Raw genomic sequence first — 19,489 nt, forward strand, 5'->3', positions numbered from 1 at the left:
AGGCTGCTTTGCTTATCACTGCAGGAGGGAGCTTGGAGTAGCGAGAAAAGGCTGTTTCTTGCACCCAAAAGATCTGGGCTAAAATCCTATCAGTCACTCAGGTAGGTTAACACCCTGGCCAAATTCTTTAACAGCTCTAAGCCTGACTCTCCATCTTTAAAGAGAGCTTATACTTTGCAAAATTGTTAAGGGAACTAGAAATAAAATATACTAGTCTGATATACCCCCAAAAATGATGATCTTCTGTCAACTTAGAGGAACTCATCTTCAAAGGGACTCCCTTGAACCGTAGAAGACCCTGACTGACCTAACTTTCCAACATTCCCAAATACTGGATACCAGGTGACAAAGGTGAAAGAGCACCCAAACAGAGCCAAGGGTGCTTTTCTAAATTCCATTCAGGCTCCTGCTCTCAACCTTCAAACATGAGCCATCTTCTCCCCATTTTGTCTTCCCTCAAGCCAGGTCAAGACTAGATAACATCAAGCAAGCACCAAATGGGCTAAGTACTATGCTAGACTAAGAATAGAGGCCACCACAAAACACTACCATTTCTAAACACTTCCACACTCATCTTCATCTTATCCTAGGCTTATTACACCCTCCCCCAATTTTTTTTAGAAATGTGGTCATTGAGACTCAAAAGATAAGTTGTTCGCTCAAGGCCACCCAGCTAATGAGCATCTGCCCAGAAGTCAGACCTCCTGATGTCTTTTTCTGATCTACTCCCTAATTAACTAATTCACCTACACTCAGTTCTGTGCATTTTATTTCAACTTGGCCACTGTTTCACTGGGTTTATCCATTTAACCACTCAATAATCATTTACAAACCACCATGTGCCATGCACAGGTGTATGAGGTGCAGCATTCAATGAACAGGCCCTGGAGTTGGCCTACTTCAATCCCAGCTCTCCCACTTGTTACCTAGGTGACCTTGGATAGACACCTCTCAGTGTCTAACTTGTCCTTACTCTACAAAATGGGCAAATAGCATTCTACCTCTCTCACGGGGCTGTTGAAAAGTAAATGAGAGGTTGCCTGTAAAGGATTCAGTGGAACCCATGGTCCACACTAAGCACTCAAATGTGAGCTGCTTTTATTCTTCTTCTAGGTTCTGCGGATAGAGTCTTGAATCAGACAAGAGCCTTAGTCTCAAGGAGCTTACATTGTGGTGGGAAACACAATAAGCAAGTAAATTATCAATAGAAGTTTCTAATGGTGATGTCTACTATGAAAAAAAAAATGTGTGACAGTGGGGGTGGGAAGCTACTTTAGATTGAGTGGTCACCGAAAGATACTCAGATGGGGGCGCCTGGGTGGCTCAGTCGTTAAGCATCTGCCTTCGGCTCAGGTCCTGATCCCAGGGTCCTGGGATCGAGCCCCACATCGGGCTCCCTGCTCCGTGGGAAGCCTGCTTCTCCTTCTCCCACTCCCCCTGCTTGTGTTCCCTCTCTCACTGTGTCTCTCTCTGTCAAATAAATAAATAAAATCTTTAAAAAAAAAAAAAAAAAAGATACTCAGATGATACTCAAACTGTTAACAAGAGCCAGATCTAAGAAAAGCTAGGTAAGGGAAAACAGCAAATGCAGAGGGAGGTCCTGTGCTTGGAGCAAACCAACATCTTGCAGTCGTGAGGCTAGTGAACAGATGGGAGGTGGGAGGGAGGGAATTGGCGTGAGATGTGGTCACACAGGGCAGCAGCACCAGCCTTGTAAAACAAGGTAATGTGGTTCCTCTTCATCTTAAATGCGCTAGGCATCCACTGGAGGGTTTTTAGCAAGGGGAAGGGTATACGATCTGGTTCACAACTTTTTAACTGCTCCTTTGGCTGCGGTGTTGAGAAGAGGAGAGCCTCAGTTAAGAGGCTGTTGTTGTCCAGGACTGGAAGCATCTCATGTATACAGAACAAGCCGCGTGCACTGGAGTACAGGGCAACATACTCAGTTCTACAACGAGTCAACAGGAGCTGGAATGCGGCCTCCCCACCTCTCCCGTTCTCAACTCTTTCTCCCCCGATGCCAGGGTAGTGAAGCCTGAAGACCGCCACTCCAGGATGGCGGACCCTGGGCATCCCCCGAGCCTCAGGTCCCTCACGTACACGGCGGAGGGAGAGACGCTCGCCACCCGGGCGTTGGAAGGGCTCAACGAGCGAGGCGCGCCCGTCCGCTCTCGGGCCCGAACCTCCCCTCAGGCCGGCCCGCGCCCTCCACGCCCACCCGGCCCAGGCCGCGCTCGCTCGTCGCGCCCGCCGGCGGCCCGCTCACCCGGATGCCCTGCAGCACCCGGACCCGCTCCTCCTCGTCCATTCCGAAGGACACCCTGCGGGCCTCGCTGCTCTCGGTGCTCCCCATGGCAGGAGGCGAGCAGGCAGGTGGCCGCACAACCCGGCTCCAGAGCAACCGGCCAAACGCCGGGTTGCGGCTCCCTATGCGACCCGCGCTTCCCGGGACTCGGGCAGCTGCGGCACAAGCCAACAAAGCCACGTCCTATTGGCCGCCGCTAGAGGCTCAACCAATCATGTGGCGCCTGCCCGCGGGGCACTGTGGGGGTTGTAGTGTAGACGGCCCGGGCTGCCCATCTGTAACTAGGGATCACGCGGAGGCGTGGTGCCTGAGCGGTGGAAAGCGTGTTGGAGTGGAGCAGCGAGTGGAAAGATCGCCCTTGAAGCAGAGCCAAGGATGATGTTCCTTAATGCCGGAAGCCTACCGAGGAGGTTGAGCCAAGCATGTGAGGGCGATCTTTGCATGGTTTGCTGCTTGGTTCATTCAGCAAACTCCTGTTGAGCAGCACTCACCAAGCACTGAGCAGCATAGAACTAGCCGCAGGGAATGCAAGGACAAAGGAGGCCCCCTCCTATTAGTTTCTCTCAAGGCACTGTGATGTAGTTTTCCGTTTTTGGCACTTATCACAGTGGTTAGTAAGCTTATTTATGTGCTTGCTTGTTTGTCTTTTCATTTGCTCCTTCCATTATATATAAATCTCACTAAAGCAGGACAGGTCTTGTTTAATTTGAGAGACCAGAGCAACCTCTCTGAGAAAGAAGCATTTGACCTAAGGATGAGTAGGAGTTAGCCAGGAGGAGATGGGGGAAGAACTTGGCTGGGAACCAACCAGTGCAAAGGCCCTGAGGCAGGGAAAACCTTGCCACATTCAAGAAATAGAAAGAGGGCCTAGCCACATGACTGGAAAGTGAGAAGGGAGCAGAGGAAAGCCAGAGGCAAGGTGGTCAGTGGAGCAGGAAGGGCTCAGATCATGTAGGGCCTTATAGGCCAGGTCAGAGTTTTATTCTAAAATGCCCTGGGAGGACAGTGAACAGATCATATGCATTTAGAAAACATTGGCCAAAGAGCATACATGTCATGCGTTGAGTGCAATGTACCAAGCATTGTGTTTATGCTTCTTACACAGGATCATATGTGTAATGGAGGAACACAAATGATTGCAATTTACAGCCACAGTAACCTTGAATGTAGTCCCCTTTTGTTCAACCAAGTTGCTAAATGGCTTTGATCTACCAAAGTGGGCCTGGAGCTGAGTTTGGAATCTGGAACTGAGGAACACTGAATTGCTACATGAAATAGCAAGTATCATTTGGAGCTGCTTTTGGGAACCTGGAAAAGAAGGAGTTGAGGAGGAGAGAGTGAATGACAGAGACCAGTGAGAATAGCTCGGGTGAAGAAGCCAGTGAACATTCCAGAGGTAGGGCCAGAGGATTGTTTTATGAACAAAGGGATCTGCTACTTTCATTCAAAATACTTAGATTTGTAAATCTCCCTCCTTCCTTTCTGTCCTCCATTTCTTCCACATAAGCAGAGCTTGAGAAGGTGATTCTGGTTCAAGTGGTTTATTGGAGAAGTGCCTCAGGAGAAAGGAAGTAAGAGAACAGGATGAGGTGGGGGGAAAGCTAAGGAAAGATGTGGTCAGAGCTGGAGACTGGCTTCGGTTTAATGCTGGGCAGGGTTGGGGTGGGGGTGGTGCTCTGGAGAACAAATTATATCCAGAACTCGTCTCGTCCTACGACAAGGGGACAGGCCTTCTGTCTGCCATGTCAGTCAGTATTGGCAGTCCAGCACAATTCCCCAATGAAGGGGGCATCTGTGAGCTGTCAACAGCCCCCAGCCACACAAACTGCGGGATGACCTCACAGGCTGGTAAAAACCCAGAGTGGGGTACTTTCAGCATCCACCACCACATGCTCCACCCGGTTTTGAAGGGCTCCCAAACACCCGAACATCTACGGCTGTGGAGGGGGCTTGTGAAGAACTGAGGATAGGGATGGATTTCACTTCTGGGTCAGTTGATGAAATAACACACTGAACTGATTCGGCAAAACAAGAGTCAGAACCACATGTCAGAGCATGAGACTGTGTGTGGTCTCCCCCTCCCCCACTGCGCGCAACATCCTAGGAGAGAATCAGATTTCCACAATACTTAGAGTGGGGCTTCTGGTGCCAGCAGCCTAGCTAAGTCTCGTGACGACCCAACAAGTTCTGTACCACCATTTCACAGATGAGAAAACCAAGATGCAAACGGGGAAGATAACAGGACATTATAAATCCAAAGTAGAATGAGGGTTTGAATAAAGGCAGTGGCATAGGGATGCAGAGGAAAAGAGGGGAAGGGAGATTTATATTTTTTGAAGGCCTTCTTTGTGCCAGGTTCTATGACACAGGAGCACCTTGTGTGCAGTTAATCCACGACCAATTCATTTAGTCCTGGAAATCATCCAGAGAGAGTTATTGCCCCACTGTAAGGCTCAAGACAATGAGGCCTTCGTAACAAGCCCACTAGTTGCTGCCCAGTACCCATTCTCTCCTTCCTTACAACAGAATCCCAATTTCTTTTTGTGCAGCAATGGGCCTGGTTAGAAAACTTTGCCCCCCACTGGCTAAACTTGGAACAGTTTGAGCATTATAGCAATTTGACAATTTGAGCTTATAACATACTAATTTCTTTTAAATCCAATAGTCCATGTGTTAAAAGAGAGAGGGTGGGGGAAAAAAGGGAAAAGTTTACAAAAGAATGCCAGCAAATCAATGTGAGATTTAAAAATCACCATTTTGCAAGCCTCAGTGAATTAACTGAATCAGGCAAAACTCATCAATGGATACTAAAGCCATTGAGTGAAAGGTGGTTAGAGAACAGGATATTCAGGTAACGTGCAAGTTTCACCAGCGATTTCTTAATTATTACAAAGGGAAAACTGTATCACAATGGCGAGACCTGGAAGTCACTGCCTTAAATGGCCAAATTTAGCATACCAAGAGGAGGACAACTGGACTTGATGTCCCTCCTGATGTGATGCAATAAGGAACACACACAGATCCAGTAGGGTATTGTTGTCAAAAATGTGTGACCTGAATCTAATCACAAAGAAACAATCAGGCAAATCCACCATGTGAAACCTCTTACGAAACAACTGTCTTGGACTCTTCCAAAAGGTCAATGTCATGAAAGACAAAACAAAGTTAAAAAAAAAAAAAAAGTAGTTTAAAAGAGATGAAAGACTCAGAACAATGAAATGCAACCGAGAATCCTGATGAGATCCTGGATAAAAATGACAACAGTAAAAACAGCAATGACACTGTAAGAAGGGTACTTGGGACGATTGGGAAAGTTTTAGATATGGAACAAAGTCCTAGGTGATATTATTGAATTAAAGTTTATTTTCTTGTTCCTGGGAGATGCGTGCTGAAGTATTTGGGGGTGGAGTGTCATAGTTTCTGCAACTTGCACTCAAATGTTTCAGAAAAAATGTTAATGATAGGTGAATCTAGGTGAAATATATATTAGAGTCCATTTTATTATCCTTCCACTGTTCCTATGGTTTGAAATTTTTCAGAATAGTAAGTAAGAGGGAAATAAAATAAAATTCTGCACTTGGGGAAAAAATACTTCCCTCTCCAGGTTTCCTTGACTGTGGCATCACCTAGAAGTGACCATGTGACCTAGCTCGAGCCAAGGAGGCTCTTGAGCTGTGTAGTACCAGGAGAACAGCACAGGGCCTGAAGAGAGCAGTGAGATGTGACCATGTGAGATGGGTGCAAGGCTGAGCCCTGCCTCTATCTAGGCTTTTGCCCCAGGGCATGTTATTGAATATCTTTCCACCTTAGTTTTCTGATGGATAGAAGAGTGATGGGGAACATTACACGGAATGCTTCCCCAGAGCTCGGCACTTTAGTGAGCTAAGTCAGTGATTGCTATTATTATAGAAAGATTTTGTTTTAGGAATTAATACCTAGGCAAGGAGTATAGAGGGTGTGTTGGAGAGAACCTTGCGTGAGGTGGCTTCTCTTAGATTGGGTTCCCTACAAGCAAACAAGAGGAAAAGAAGGGCTGGTAGAGTAGAAAAGTAAGAAAAGTAATTTGCTTTGTCCATGTTAAAAGCCAAAAGGAAGCTTTCTCCATAAGATCAGAAAAAAGACAAGGATGTCTGCTTTCATCACTTCTTTTCAATATTGCACTGGATGTTCTAACCAAGCAGAAAGATAAGAAAATGAAAAAAAAGTCATCCAGATCGGAAAAGAAGAAGTATCTCTATTTGCAGATGACATGGTCTTATATATAGAAATTCCTAAGGAGTACACACACACACACTCAACAGAGCTAATAAGCAAGTTCAGCAATGTTTCAGGATATAAGGTCAATATACAAAAATCAGTTCTATTTCTATACACTCAGAATGAACAATCCAAAAATGAAATTAAGAAGATTCCACTTACGATAGCATCAAAAAGAATAAAACGCTTAGGAATAAATTTAACCAAAGATGTGCAAGACTTATACCCTGAAAATTATAGAACATTGTTTTCTGGGGAGGGAGATGGAAATTGACAGGAAAATAAAACATAGGATATTGGTTACATGACATATACATTCAGTAATACTCACCAAGCTATAAACTTAACATCTAGGCATTTTATGATATATAAATGATACCTCAATAAAAGTCTAAAATATTTTGGGGGAGTTAACACCATAATGTTTCATGTCTCACTTGGGCAAAATGTGGGTGGGCAGGACTCGGCAGTCCTGACTATCAGAGGCTCCACCATGCTTTAACCACACCATCTGGAACACTGGCTTCTTTGGTCAACTTAACAGGGCAAGAATGGGCCTCATTTACAACTCAAAAGCAAAGAAATCAAACAACCCAATTTAAAAATGGGCCAAGGACCTGAATAGACATTTTCCAAAGAAGATACACAAAAGGTCAAAGGGCACATGAAAAGATGTTCAACGTCACTAGTCATTAAGGAAATGCAAATCTAAACCACAATGAGATCTCACTTTATATGTTCGTTAGAATGGCCATCACGAAAAAGATAAGGGGTTAACAAATGTTGGTGTGGATGTGGAGAAAGGGGAACCCGTGTGCACTGTGGGTGGGAGTGTAAAACAGTGCAGCCACTATAGAAAATAGTATGGAGGAACCTCAAAAAATTAAAAATAGAACTACCATATGATCCAGCATTTCCACTTTTTAAAAATTATTTAAATTGAATTTAGTTAACATAGACTGTATTATTATTTTCAGGGATAGAATTTAGTGATTCATCAATTGTGTATAACACCCAGTGCTCATCACATCATGTGCCCTCCTTAATGCCCATCACCCAGTTACCCCATCCCCCCACTAACCTTCCCTCCAGCAACCCTTAGCTTGTTTCTTAGAATTAAGTATCTCTTATGATTTGCCTACCTCTCTATTTTCATCTTATTTTATTTTTCCTTCCTTTCCCCTATGTTCATCTGTTCAGTTTCTTAAATTCCACATATCAGTGAAATCATATGATATTTGTCTTTCTCTGACTGACTTATTTCACTTAGCATAATACCCTCTAGTTCCATCCATGTCATTGCAAATGGCAAGATTTCATTCTTTTTGATGACTGAGTAATATTGCACACACACACACATATATATATATATACATATATCACTTCTTCTTTATCCATTCCTCTGTTGATGGACATCTGGGCTCTTTCCATAGTTTGGCTATTGTGGACATTGCTGCGATAAACACTGGGGTTCAGATGCCCTTTCAAATCACTCTGTTTGTATCATTTGGATAAATACCTAGTAGTGCAGTTGGTGGGTCACAGGGTAGTTCTATTTTTAACTTTTTGAGAAACCTCCATACTGTTTTCCAGAGTGGCTGCACCAGTTTGCATTCCCACCAACAGTGTAAGAGGGTTCTCCTTTCTCCACATCCTCACCAACATCTATTGTTTCCTGACTTGTTAACTTTAGCCATTCTGACTGGTATGAGGTGGTATCTCATTGTGGTTTTGATTTCTTTTTCTGATGCCAAATGATGTTGAGCATTTTTTCATTTGTCTATTGGCCATTTGTATGTCTCCTTTGGAGAAATTTCTGTTCATGTCTTCTGCCCATTTCTTGACTGAATTTTTTGATTTTTGGGTGTTAAGTTTGGTAAGTTCTTTATAGATTTTGGATACTAGCTCTTTATCTGATAAGACATATCTTCTCCCATTCCATAGGTTGCCTTTTAGTTTTGTTGACTGTTTCCTTTGCTGTACGAAAGCTTTTTATCTTGATGAAGTCCCAATAGGTCATTTTTGTTTTTGTTTCTCTTGCCTTGGAGACGTGTTTAGCAAGAAGTTGCTGTAGCCGAGGTCAAAGAGGTCAGCATTTCCACTTCTGGGAATATATTCAAAGGTAATGAAAATGCTAATTCAAAAAAATATCTGCAGCAGTATTTACAATAGCCCCAAGACATGGAAAAAATCTTAGTGTCCATCAACAGATGAATGGGTAAAAAAGTCATAGTATATATACATCTGCAATGGAATATTATTCAGCCATTAAAAAGGTGAGAAAAATCCTACCATTTACAACAACGTGGATGAAACTTGAAGGTATTATACTGAGTGAAATAAGTCAGGCAGAGAAAGACAAATTCTGTATGTTCTCACTAATACGGGAAATCTTAAAGAAAAAAAGAAGACTCATAGAAAAATGAGATTAAAGTTGTGGTCAGCAGAGGTGGAGGGTGGGAGGAGAGGAGATTGGAGAAAGTGGTCAAAAGGTACAAACTTCCAGTTTTAAGATAAATAAGTCCTGGGGACATCATGTACAGCATGATGACTACGACTAACATTACTGTAGAGTATAGGAAAGTCTTTAAGAGAGTAAATCCTAAGAGTTCTCATCACAAGGAGAATTTTTTTCCTTTTTTCTTTCTTTCTTTTCCTGTTATTGTATCTATATTAGAAGATGGATGTTAGCCAAAGCTATTACGGTAATAATTTCACAATAAATGTAAATCAAACCATCATGTTATATACCTTCAACTTACATATTCATGTATGTCAATTATTTCTCAATAAAATTGGGGAAAAGGAGAAAAAAAAGAGTGTGCTTCAGAGACTAGAAAAGTGAACCCCTGCTTTTCTTTGCCTCAGTGACCCCTCACTTCATTCACATTCCACTGGCCATTCGGTCACATGGACCGCCCCCCCCTCGCTCCCCTAAATTGCAAGGGCTGGGAAGTGCTGTCTTCTCTGAGTGGAAGGAAAGAGAAAAGTGCCATCTAAGCACCAGGAACATCAAGCACCGCTCTGGTCCCTTATGATTTTCTGAGCAGGTCTGTATAAGAAAAACGTGCTGATAATAACTGATAAATTTCAGATGCTAAAATACCATATTGAGACAAAATCACAATCCATTTTGTGAATGGATGTATCATGATAACAGCATCCTCGTCTTCTGCCATATGATAACTATATTCCATAGATAGTCTGCCTTAAGAAGGTGTTTCCTGGGTGCCAAAATGATCACTCAGTGATGCCGACATGTATATACATTTGAAAGCAAATTGTTTTTGCTGCTCTTCACTTTGCTGCCCTTACTTTCTTCATTTCATGGGGCATGGCGCTGAAGTTTGGAAACCACTGGTGAGGAATGGAGCCCTGGTGAGAAGGGAGGTAGAGTTAAGGGTGCTTGCGTGCAGGCCTGAAGGAGGGGTTCCCTGGAGGACTGGGTGGGCCCACAGTCCAGAAGCCACCAGGAAGAGTCATTGAAGGAGCAGGGTGCTACTGGTGGGGGGAACATCTCCCTGATTTCTGTGACTCTTTGCCTTTCTGAACCTCGGGATTCTTATGTGTAGGATGGGCATGACTTGAGCCCCTCATAACCACCCCCGATAGGCCTGAAGAACAAGAAGCACCCAGATTTGGGGACATGTGTACCATGGAGACTGGTCAGGCTGGCTGTTGAGGCCTTTGTTGAGAAGATTGTGAGATGGGTGGGTTTTGAGAGGTAGGGGTGGGGCAGAGCCAACTAGGTTCAAGGATGATAGGGTTTGGCGTGAAGGAAGGGGAAAAGATGGACATCCTGTAGGAAGAGGAAATCTGGGGAAAGTGGTTATGGTTAAGAGTGGCAGATGTATAGATTTTGTTCTGTGCTATGTGATAGAACCTTCTCCTCCATCTCTATGTAATCTTCAATAAGAGGTTTGCCTCAGTCATCAGTGCTTTTCAACTAGATTAGGTAGTTTTATGCAAAAATGTGTAGATCTGGCTCCAAGCAGACTAGATGGACCTCCCCCAGATTTACCTTTAAACAAATGTTAAGAACTCTTCTCTTAGAGAATGGTTGGCCAATCGTGGACCTAGGGAAGGATGTGACAGAGCCTGGAGTACTAGAGAATGGGACATGGTGGGGAAAACTCTAGAAAGTCTGGTTGAATCATGAGGATGGAAGCCTGAGTGCCAAGTATGTAATTCAATCCTTGAGGCAGTGGACAGTAGAGAACTCTTGATTTTTGGAGCTGGGGTGGGATCTGGTCCAAGCTGTGCTCTGGGAAGCTGTCTTACACCCCAGAATGGAGGATGTCTTTGAAGTAGCCCTGGAAATGGTTGATGATGAGGCCCATCCCTGAAACACAACCTGTTCAAAATGCAGAGATCACTACTTGAGCTCCACCACCAACTGAATTTTGGGGAGATCCATACCACCCTGCTCCCTGCCTGGCCCCTTGGCACTGTTAGTCAGGGGAACCTCCTTTTCCCAGCCCCGCAGTTATGCATTAGCATAACACTCTTGGTCCATTGACGATGGGTTGAATTTCAAGCAGGAGTTTGGCATGACACTTGTTGGTTTCATCCTCTTCTATCTTTAAGGTCTGCCTGCCTGCATGGAGCATGCGCTTCTCCATAGAGACTTAGTACTAAGAGTCTGGATCTACCAATGATCAAGGCTCCTCCCCTCTTTCTGCTCAACATGTTGATGATGTCTGTCTGTCCTCATGGTGTCAAGATATCATCAGCCTCAGCTCCGGGCATCTGCCTACCACAGTTGGCTAGAAGAAGGACTCTCTCCCTCTCGGCACAAAGGAAATCTCTCTCAGAAGCTACCAGCAATCTTCTCCTGGAGCTGCATTGGTCAGTCATGGGTCATACCCCACCCTAAACCAGGCCCTGGCAAACAGGCCAGGATGGCCATCGCTGCTTTAGACCAGCAGGATCATTTCCTGGTTGGACACGTCACCTGACAAAACCAGCCCCCCCCATACCTTCATAAATCGTCCCCTTATTAAATCCTCTTCAAGCACCCCATTTGAGCAGCCATCTGTTTCCAGCCAGGACTTGATTGTCTCAGGGCTGCTGGGTGTACAGTGTGGTGTGTGTTGTGTGGTGCATCGCTATGAATGAGTGTGAGCGTGTTTGTGTGTGAACCGGGAAAGGGAGGGAGCAAACCCAGACAATAAATCTGCTCCATCCTTTGTTCCCGGGCCTTCCGTCGCTGGGGCTTAGGTCCCTACCAGCTCTCCTGAAATCCAGGAAGTTCCTGGTGCGAAACAAAGCCTCCAGATGGAATGAATCAGCTGGAAAGTGTAAGTGGATCAAGCAGAAAGTCAGGATCAGCTTCCTGGCCGGCCCTAATTTCCTATTCTACTTCTCTGCGTTTTCAGCTTCAGCTTCTGCCCTGGATTTAGCTGTTCAGCCCTGCGAATGGCTGCTTAGCAAGCAGAACAGCCAGCTGGGACAGGCAGCATCAGGCTCCCCGGAGCCAGGATTCTCTACACCCCAGCAGTTGCACTGCAGGAAGGCCACCCCCCTTCTGAACAGAGCTGGCTGGAGGGGCGGGGGGGCAAGGGCCGTAGATGGCCAAGGATTTCAGTGGAAAGAGAGAAGTTGGTTCAACAAAGTCAGGTGGGACACAGAATTCACGAAGGTCGTGAAGAGTAGGGAGTGCTTAGCCAGATTCCCGTTTCTTCTCTAATTAGTCTCCCTTTACACACACACGCACATGCACACACATTCACACACAGCTGTAATCTGAAAGGCAGGCCCAGACCCAGGTAGATGCTGGGCTCTGGCCCTGCTCCAAGAGGTGTATGACTGGAGCCTCCAGGGCTCCAGCACACTGAGTGCAGGTCGGGCCTTAGGCAACGGTGGCCAGACAAGAGCTCACAAAGTCTGGGCTCCAGAGTGGCCTGGAGCCCTGCCACAGCTCACGGGCACTGGGCAAGGCAGGGGGGCGGGAGCTGGGCGAGTTGTTGGCCCCGGACCTGAGCCACAGGCTTCTCGGGGACCTGCTGACTTGGACCGGCCCCTGCTGCTCCCCCCGCCAGGAATGCTCCCCTTCTGCTCTTCCGAGGGAGCTGCTCCTCCTCGACACCCGGGTCTCAGCTCATGCTGCTGGGTGACCCAGTCGGGTGGAGGCCAGCAGCGTGGGTGGTGAAAGAATTCACCTGAGGGAGAACGAAAGAGATAGAAGTTTATTGAATCCACTGCAAGGGAGGGATGACCAGGACAGCAAAGGAGACACTGTCTGCCAGGAGGCGGTGGTGGCGGGGGCTATAGTTATGGGGAGGTGTGAGGAGGTATGGGTACCTATGGAATTTTCCTTTTTTGGTATCTGTGCCTGGTTGCAAGTAGCACATTGGTCAGTTGGGGCCTATGGCTATTTCAAGGTGGGTCGCCTAATAAGCCTGTTTGCATTCAGTCCTGTGGTCATGGTGGCTGTGGACCCTTCTACCTTACTGAGGTTTCCATTGCTCAAGCCTGTTGCCTAAAATCAACCTCTACAGATGTCACCTCTTCAGCCAGGCCACCTCCTCCCACCTCACACTCCTGTTTTATTTTCTTCCTTCCTGAAAAAAAAGATCACTGTCTGGATCTTTGTTGCTTATTTGTTTATGGTTGGTTTCTAGCCAATACCACCACACAACACATGCGCCCCCCCCCCCGCCCCCACACACACACAGTTCCTAAAATACAAGCTCCAGAGAAGAGGGACTGCCTCTGCTTCATTCATCACTGAATTCCTAGCACCTAGCACAGGGCCTGGCACAGGTACTCAAGGAATCGTTGAGTGAGTGAATGAGTGAATGAATGAATGAAAATGAGCTCCCCTACGGTGTGTGAATTGCTCCATGATTAGAGAGGTAAGAAAGTGAATGATTAAGAGCAAAGACCTGCCTTTCAATCCCAGGTGTGCTACCCGTGTGATCAACAAGTGCTACAGTTTTCCCATCTGTAAAACAGGGATGAGCACAGAACCTCTCAAAAGGGCTGGTGAGGGATTGTGTGAGTTAATACATGTAATGGACCTAGAACAGTACCTGGCAAAGAGGAAACACTCAATTATCCGTAGTTATTATTATGCTATTCATCCTCCCAAGAAATTTGCCAAATGAGGCTCAGATAGGAGATGTCACTTACCCGAGGTCACACAGCTAGAAGGGGGCAGAGACAAGATTTGAACCTGGTTGAAATATCTCAGAAGATAGGGCCCTTTCTAGGATCCCACTTGGACTTGGCACACCAGCCCCTTGGGTTATGGCCTGCCTGGCCCTTGGGTGTGGGACGTAGGAACTGGGATGAAGGCAGCCTGTTTATTGGCCCATGTGGTAGTCAGGGCCTGAGGCCCACGAAGGTGTGTGGGCATGGAGAAGGGAAAGAGGGGCTGCTGGTCAAGGAGGCTTGCACCCTGCTAGCCCTGGCTACCAGCCGTGATTGGGAAACCATCCTGACACCCAGCCTTGGAGGAGCTGCCCCCCAGCTCCTGGCCCCATTGGTGATTCCTTCCATCTCTGCAGCTTGAATGCAAAGTCACAGAACTATACCCTCTCCCCACCATGGGACTCTTACAGTTCAAGGTTTATGAATTTGTTAAAATGCACACACAACCTTTAAGGAAATAACAAGAGCTACAAATTGACACGATTCCTTGGAGAGCTTAGTGGTAATCCTAGTTGCCTACTTGGCAAAATGGTTTTCCAGCCTTTTGCATCAATTAGCAGGGGAAGGGCCCACCCCTGGATCCCCAGGAGCTCAGAGAAGCTGCAGGAGCCTCCTTCAGAGCAGCGTGAGGAGCAGTGAGCGGGTCACCTTCTCTACATTCAAGCCTATTACCCAAGTCCTGCATAGAGCAGCGGCCACACCAGAGTGTGGCTGGAGGAGCTTTACCCTCCCTCCCATAATCTCTGTCACCTCTTCTCATCCATGCTAAACAAAATACCCTCTAAGTAGAAAACTTGTGTTTGCATTGCAAACAGAGCTTCAAGACAGGCCTCCCAAAGCTCCTCCCACCCAACCCCAATAAGTGGCTTGCACAATTTTGTGCTTGTTTGCATCTGTGTCTGTCCTGGAAACACAGCTATGAACTCTTGGAATTAAAATCCACATCCAGTCCATGTCAGAGCCTAGAGCACAACAGGAATGATCAACATTTGCCGAGTGACAGGGCAACTTGCAAATACAGTATCATGCGGGTGGTGATGCTACAGTAGAGCTGGTGCCCAGTGGGTCCTGGAGCCCCAGGGAGATGAGGAAGGGTCTCGAGAGCAATGGCCTCCAGATGATGGAAAGGAGACTTGCCAGGCAGAGAACCAGGGAGGGCCAGGAGACAGTGGGGCCTGAGAAAGCCATGTGAGCCAGGATGCACAGTTGGCACCTGTCTAATCTTCCTGGGAGGACTTCACGCAGCAGTGAGGGCAGGCTCCCACTGGACTCCTGATGGTAGTTGTAACTGCCATGACAATGGTAATGCCAAAGGGTGAGAAGCCGTTTTCTCTAGTGTTCCTAACAAGGAGTAGGCTGAGCTGGCGTGAGCTCTCCTCTCATGCTCATCTCCAAGGAGCATGCCATGTGACTGGACAGACCATTTCCCGAGTCTTTCTGATGAGATGGGAAGAAGATTGGGGACTGTTCAGATGGGGTCTGGTTTAATCCTCAAACAACCTGATGCAGTAAGTATTATTATTATTATTGTTCCCACTTCAGGGATGACGACGCTGGTCAGGAGGGAACCGACTCGTCCACAGCACACAGCTATAATTGTCGGGGCCAGGAGGGACCACCCCTTGGAGCCAGCGTGGGAGGACACACCACACTTTAGGGGTGCTGGGGGCAGTGGCCTTCCGATTTCACACTTGCCCAGGGAAGCAGATCCTGGCCTGGTGGCGGTTGTCCACTCACTGGACACACCACCCACCAGTGCCCTCCTCCCCACCCTTCTGATGGATCATTAGGACTAATACAAAGCATACTACAATGAACTATCTCGTAGGAGTGTCTTTGTGCACTTTTGCAAGGGTTCTAAAGAATAGATTCCTAAAAGTGGAACTGCAGGTTCAAACCATGTACCAACACTTCTACCCACCACCAATGTATGAGAATGCTCATTTCCCCACAGCTTTGCCAACACGGGTGTTACCATTCAATTTTTGCCAGTGTTACAGAGAAAAAAAAATTGTGTTTTTTTTAAGATTTATTTATTTTAGAGAGAGAGGGAGAGAGTACGGGCAGGAGGGGCAGAGGGAGAGGGAGAGGGAGAGTCTCCAGCAGACTCCATGCTGAGTGGAGCCCGACACAGGGCACACTCTTATGACCCTGAGATCACAACCTGAGCCGAAACCAAGAGTCAGCCACTTAACCAACTGTGCCACCCACGCGCCCCCCCTCCAAAAATTGTTTTAATTTTAGTTATAATGCCCTAAATATTACATCCAAAGCATCTTTACATTTGTTTGTTGGTCATTAATATTTCTTTTATCTGTGAATTACCTTTTCATATCCTCTGTCCACCTTATTTGTTTTGAGTCCTTTTATTATTGATTTATAGGAGCTCTTTATATGCTGTGGGTGTTACTCCTTTTTTTCAGATGTTTTAACTATTTTCTCCCAGTCTACCACTTGTCTTTGAAATTTATGTTATTTTTTGACAAACAAGTTTTGAATTTTGTGTTGTCAAATCTCTAAGTCATACTCCTTTTTGGTTTGCAGATTTTATGTGGTTTTTTTTTAAAGACTTTATTTATTTGAGAGAGAGAACACAAGCAGGGGGAGCAGCAGAGGGAGAGAAGCAGGCTCCTTGCTGAGCAGGGAGCCCGACACAGGGCTCCATCCCAGAACCCTGGGATCATGACCTGAGCCAAAGGCAGACATTTAACCGACTGAGCCACCCAGCACCCTAGATTTTATGTTTTAATAAGGAAGTATCTCCTACTAAGATTGTAAACAGTTTTGTTTTATGTTTACCTTTTAAAACCATTGGTAATTTATTTTTATTATGCTATGGGATTATGCTATATAGGATTTTTTTTCCATATAGATGGCCAATTGCCCCCCATCATATATTCAATATTTCATTGTTTTACCACTAAAGTTATTTTTTTTAATTTTAAAAAAAGATTTATTTATTTGACAGAGAGAGAGAGAGACCACACACACAATGGGGGGTTGCAGAGGGACCTCAAGCAGACTCCCCACTGAGCACAGAGCCTGACACAGGGCTCAATCCCATGACCCCGAGATCATGACTGAGCCGAAATCAAGAGAACACTGAGCTGACTGAACCACCCAGACTCCCCACACCACTAAATTTAAAAAGTCAACTTCATAATAAACTACTTTTTCCATATGTACACAATATGTGTCTAGATTTGTCTCTCTATTCATTGGCTATTTATATAGAATATACCACTAATTTAATTGCTATAATTTTATAAGATATTTGGATATCTAACAAGGGAAGTTACCCCTTGTTGTTTTTCTTCTTTCAAATTTTCTTGACTACCTCTGGAAATTTCCCTTCTGAGGGAAAGAAATCATCTTGTCATATACCATTAGTCATCTTACTGAGATTTTGATTGGGATTCTATTGAATTTATAGATTAATTTATGGGAGAACTGATATAACTAACTCTTATTGAAGGCCATTCAGTAAACTTTGGTAGCTTTCTTTATATAGTTTGCAGACATTTTTATTAAGTTTCTTTCTAGGTATTTTATAGAATTTGTTGCTTTTAAGAATGGGTTCATTTCTCATTTCATTTTCTAATTGGTTTTTGCTAGTATGTAATTAAGCTATCGATTTTTCTATGCTGATCTTATATCTGGCTACACTGTTTAACTCTCTTATTGGTTTGTCAATTGATTCTCTTGAGAATTTTCTAAGGAGGTGATCATTTGGTCTGTACATAATCTTGGTTTTGTTCTTTTTTTCCCCAATGTTAATACCATTTTCCCCTTGTATTATAGTATTAGCTAGTATCTCCAATAAAAAGGTTGACTAGTGCAATAATAGTAATACTGTTTCTTTTTATTTTGTTATCAAGTATGATGATAACTGCAGAGTTCCAATGCCCTTTATCATATTATGAAAGAACCTAATTTGCTAGAAGCTTTGTTTTTTTATCATGAAAGTATGTATGTGGAATATTTTCAAAAATGTTTTTGTTCTCTATGAAAATAATTATGTGGTTTTTCTTGTACTCCAATAAAGCAGTGATTTAAATTGGTAGATTTTTTCTTAAGTTTAACACATATTTGCATTCCAGAGATGTCTTTTAATAGACTGATGGATTGAATTTGCTAATTTTTTAAAAAGTAAAAACTCAATCAATTTAATTTTAAAAGATAATACTATAAAAATAGTCTAATTTAAAATTTAAAACAAGGAACACATTCAAAAAACACACACACACACAAAAAAAAACAAGGAACACATTCGATTAATAAAATCATAACATTTACTTATTTTTTTATATTCTTACCAATTAAGGGAGAGAAATAGAGAAGGAAAAAAGATAAACACAGAAGTGGAAAAAGACAGTTTCACAGAAACATTAGACACACACACACAAAAGAAACAAAAAATGTAAAACTAAAGGAAAAAGAAAAGAAAGGTCTAGAGACTCACAAACAAACATATTTAGAAGAGATACATCCAAAAAAAGGTAAAAGATAGATGCGTGCAGAGTCACAGAGAGAGAGGGAGGGGGAAGGAGAAGTACATTCAGACCTTCCGACCGAAACAAACACAGAACAACTCATAGACTGAGTGACCTAGCTGGGGGACACTGAGTCCTCTGTCTGGCCTTTCAGGTTTCCATCCTGTATGGGATTTTATTCAGGAGTTTTGCATCTACCTTTGAGGGAGGTCAGCATATAGCTTTGTTTTTCCAAGTTGTCCTCTGTTGTCTCTTGAACCGTCTATTTCATTGATCCACTGTATTGTTTTTGTTCGTATTTTATTAATTTCTAGTTAAGTGTTAATTCCATCATCCTACTGTTTGGGAATTTTTTAATGGTTTTTTTTTTTTTTTTTTAGTAGCTCCTTGAGTTGAAAGTTTAGTTCATTTATCATCAATCTTTTTTTGTTTTGTAATGAATGTATGCGTGTAAGCCATACTTCTCCCTTTGAGTGCTGCTTGGGCAGAAAAACAGATTTTGTGATAGGTTGCTTCTGTTATTGTTCAGACATAAATAGTTTGTGCATTACATATTTTTATTTTCCCTTTAATTCAAGAGCTATTAAAATGTCTTTGTTAACTCCTAATTTTATTGCATTTCAATCAGAGACTATAGCCTAAATAATAGCAGATTTTTGGAATTTATTAAGATTTCCTTTATGGCCTTAGACACAGTTTTTCAGAATATTCCATTTGTGGTTCAAAGAATAATATAATCTCTGCTAGTTAAGCAGAAGGGTGTGTGTGTGTGTGTGTGTGTGTGTGTGTGTGTGTGTGTGTGATTAGCTCAAGCTCATTTATTGTTTTAGGCAAATCTTCTCTTTACTTACTTATTTCTCTGAGAGTTTTGTCAAAATCGCCCAATAAGATATTAGGATTTGGTTTGTTCTACTTATAATCCTATCAGGTTTCTGCTCTGTATTTTGAAGCTATGCTTTAAGGACAATAAAAAAATGATCATTAGTTACCCTGCATATTGTTCCCTTTTTTCAATATGACATATCTGTTTCTTTTATTATAAATGCTTTGGACTTGAATTCCATTTCATCTGAATTTAATATTACTATCTTTCTTTGTTTTATTAGCATTTTCATTCCTTCAGTTTCATTTTTCCTGGATTGTTTCTTTTAGATATGTTTCACATGAAGGGTATACAGTTGGAGTTTGTATTTTTATCCAACAAGGATCTTTTTTTTTTTTTTTCCAGTTAACAAGTTTAACCCAATCACATCTATTGTGATGACTGATCTTAGAACTG

General features: G+C 43.9%; 1 protein-coding gene across 1 annotated transcript in view; it reads right to left on the reverse strand.

The window, feature by feature from the left end:
- CHCHD6 (coiled-coil-helix-coiled-coil-helix domain containing 6) overlaps positions 1-2,474 on the reverse strand; it is a 236,006-nt gene extending 233,532 nt beyond the window's left edge. Inside the window, exon 1 of the mRNA XM_081813395.1 lies at positions 2,267-2,474. Within this exon, the coding sequence (XP_081669521.1) occupies positions 2,267-2,353 (87 nt within the window). The 5' untranslated portion in view covers positions 2,354-2,474. The remainder of the gene's footprint in view (positions 1-2,266) is intronic.
- Between the last annotated feature and the right edge of the window lie 17,015 nt (positions 2,475-19,489).

The sequence above is a fragment of the Leptonychotes weddellii genome, chromosome 1 (genome assembly GCF_054177405.1).
Source record: "Leptonychotes weddellii isolate Sample4059 chromosome 1, ASM5417740v2, whole genome shotgun sequence".
Taxonomy (NCBI): Eukaryota; Metazoa; Chordata; class Mammalia; order Carnivora; family Phocidae; genus Leptonychotes; species Leptonychotes weddellii.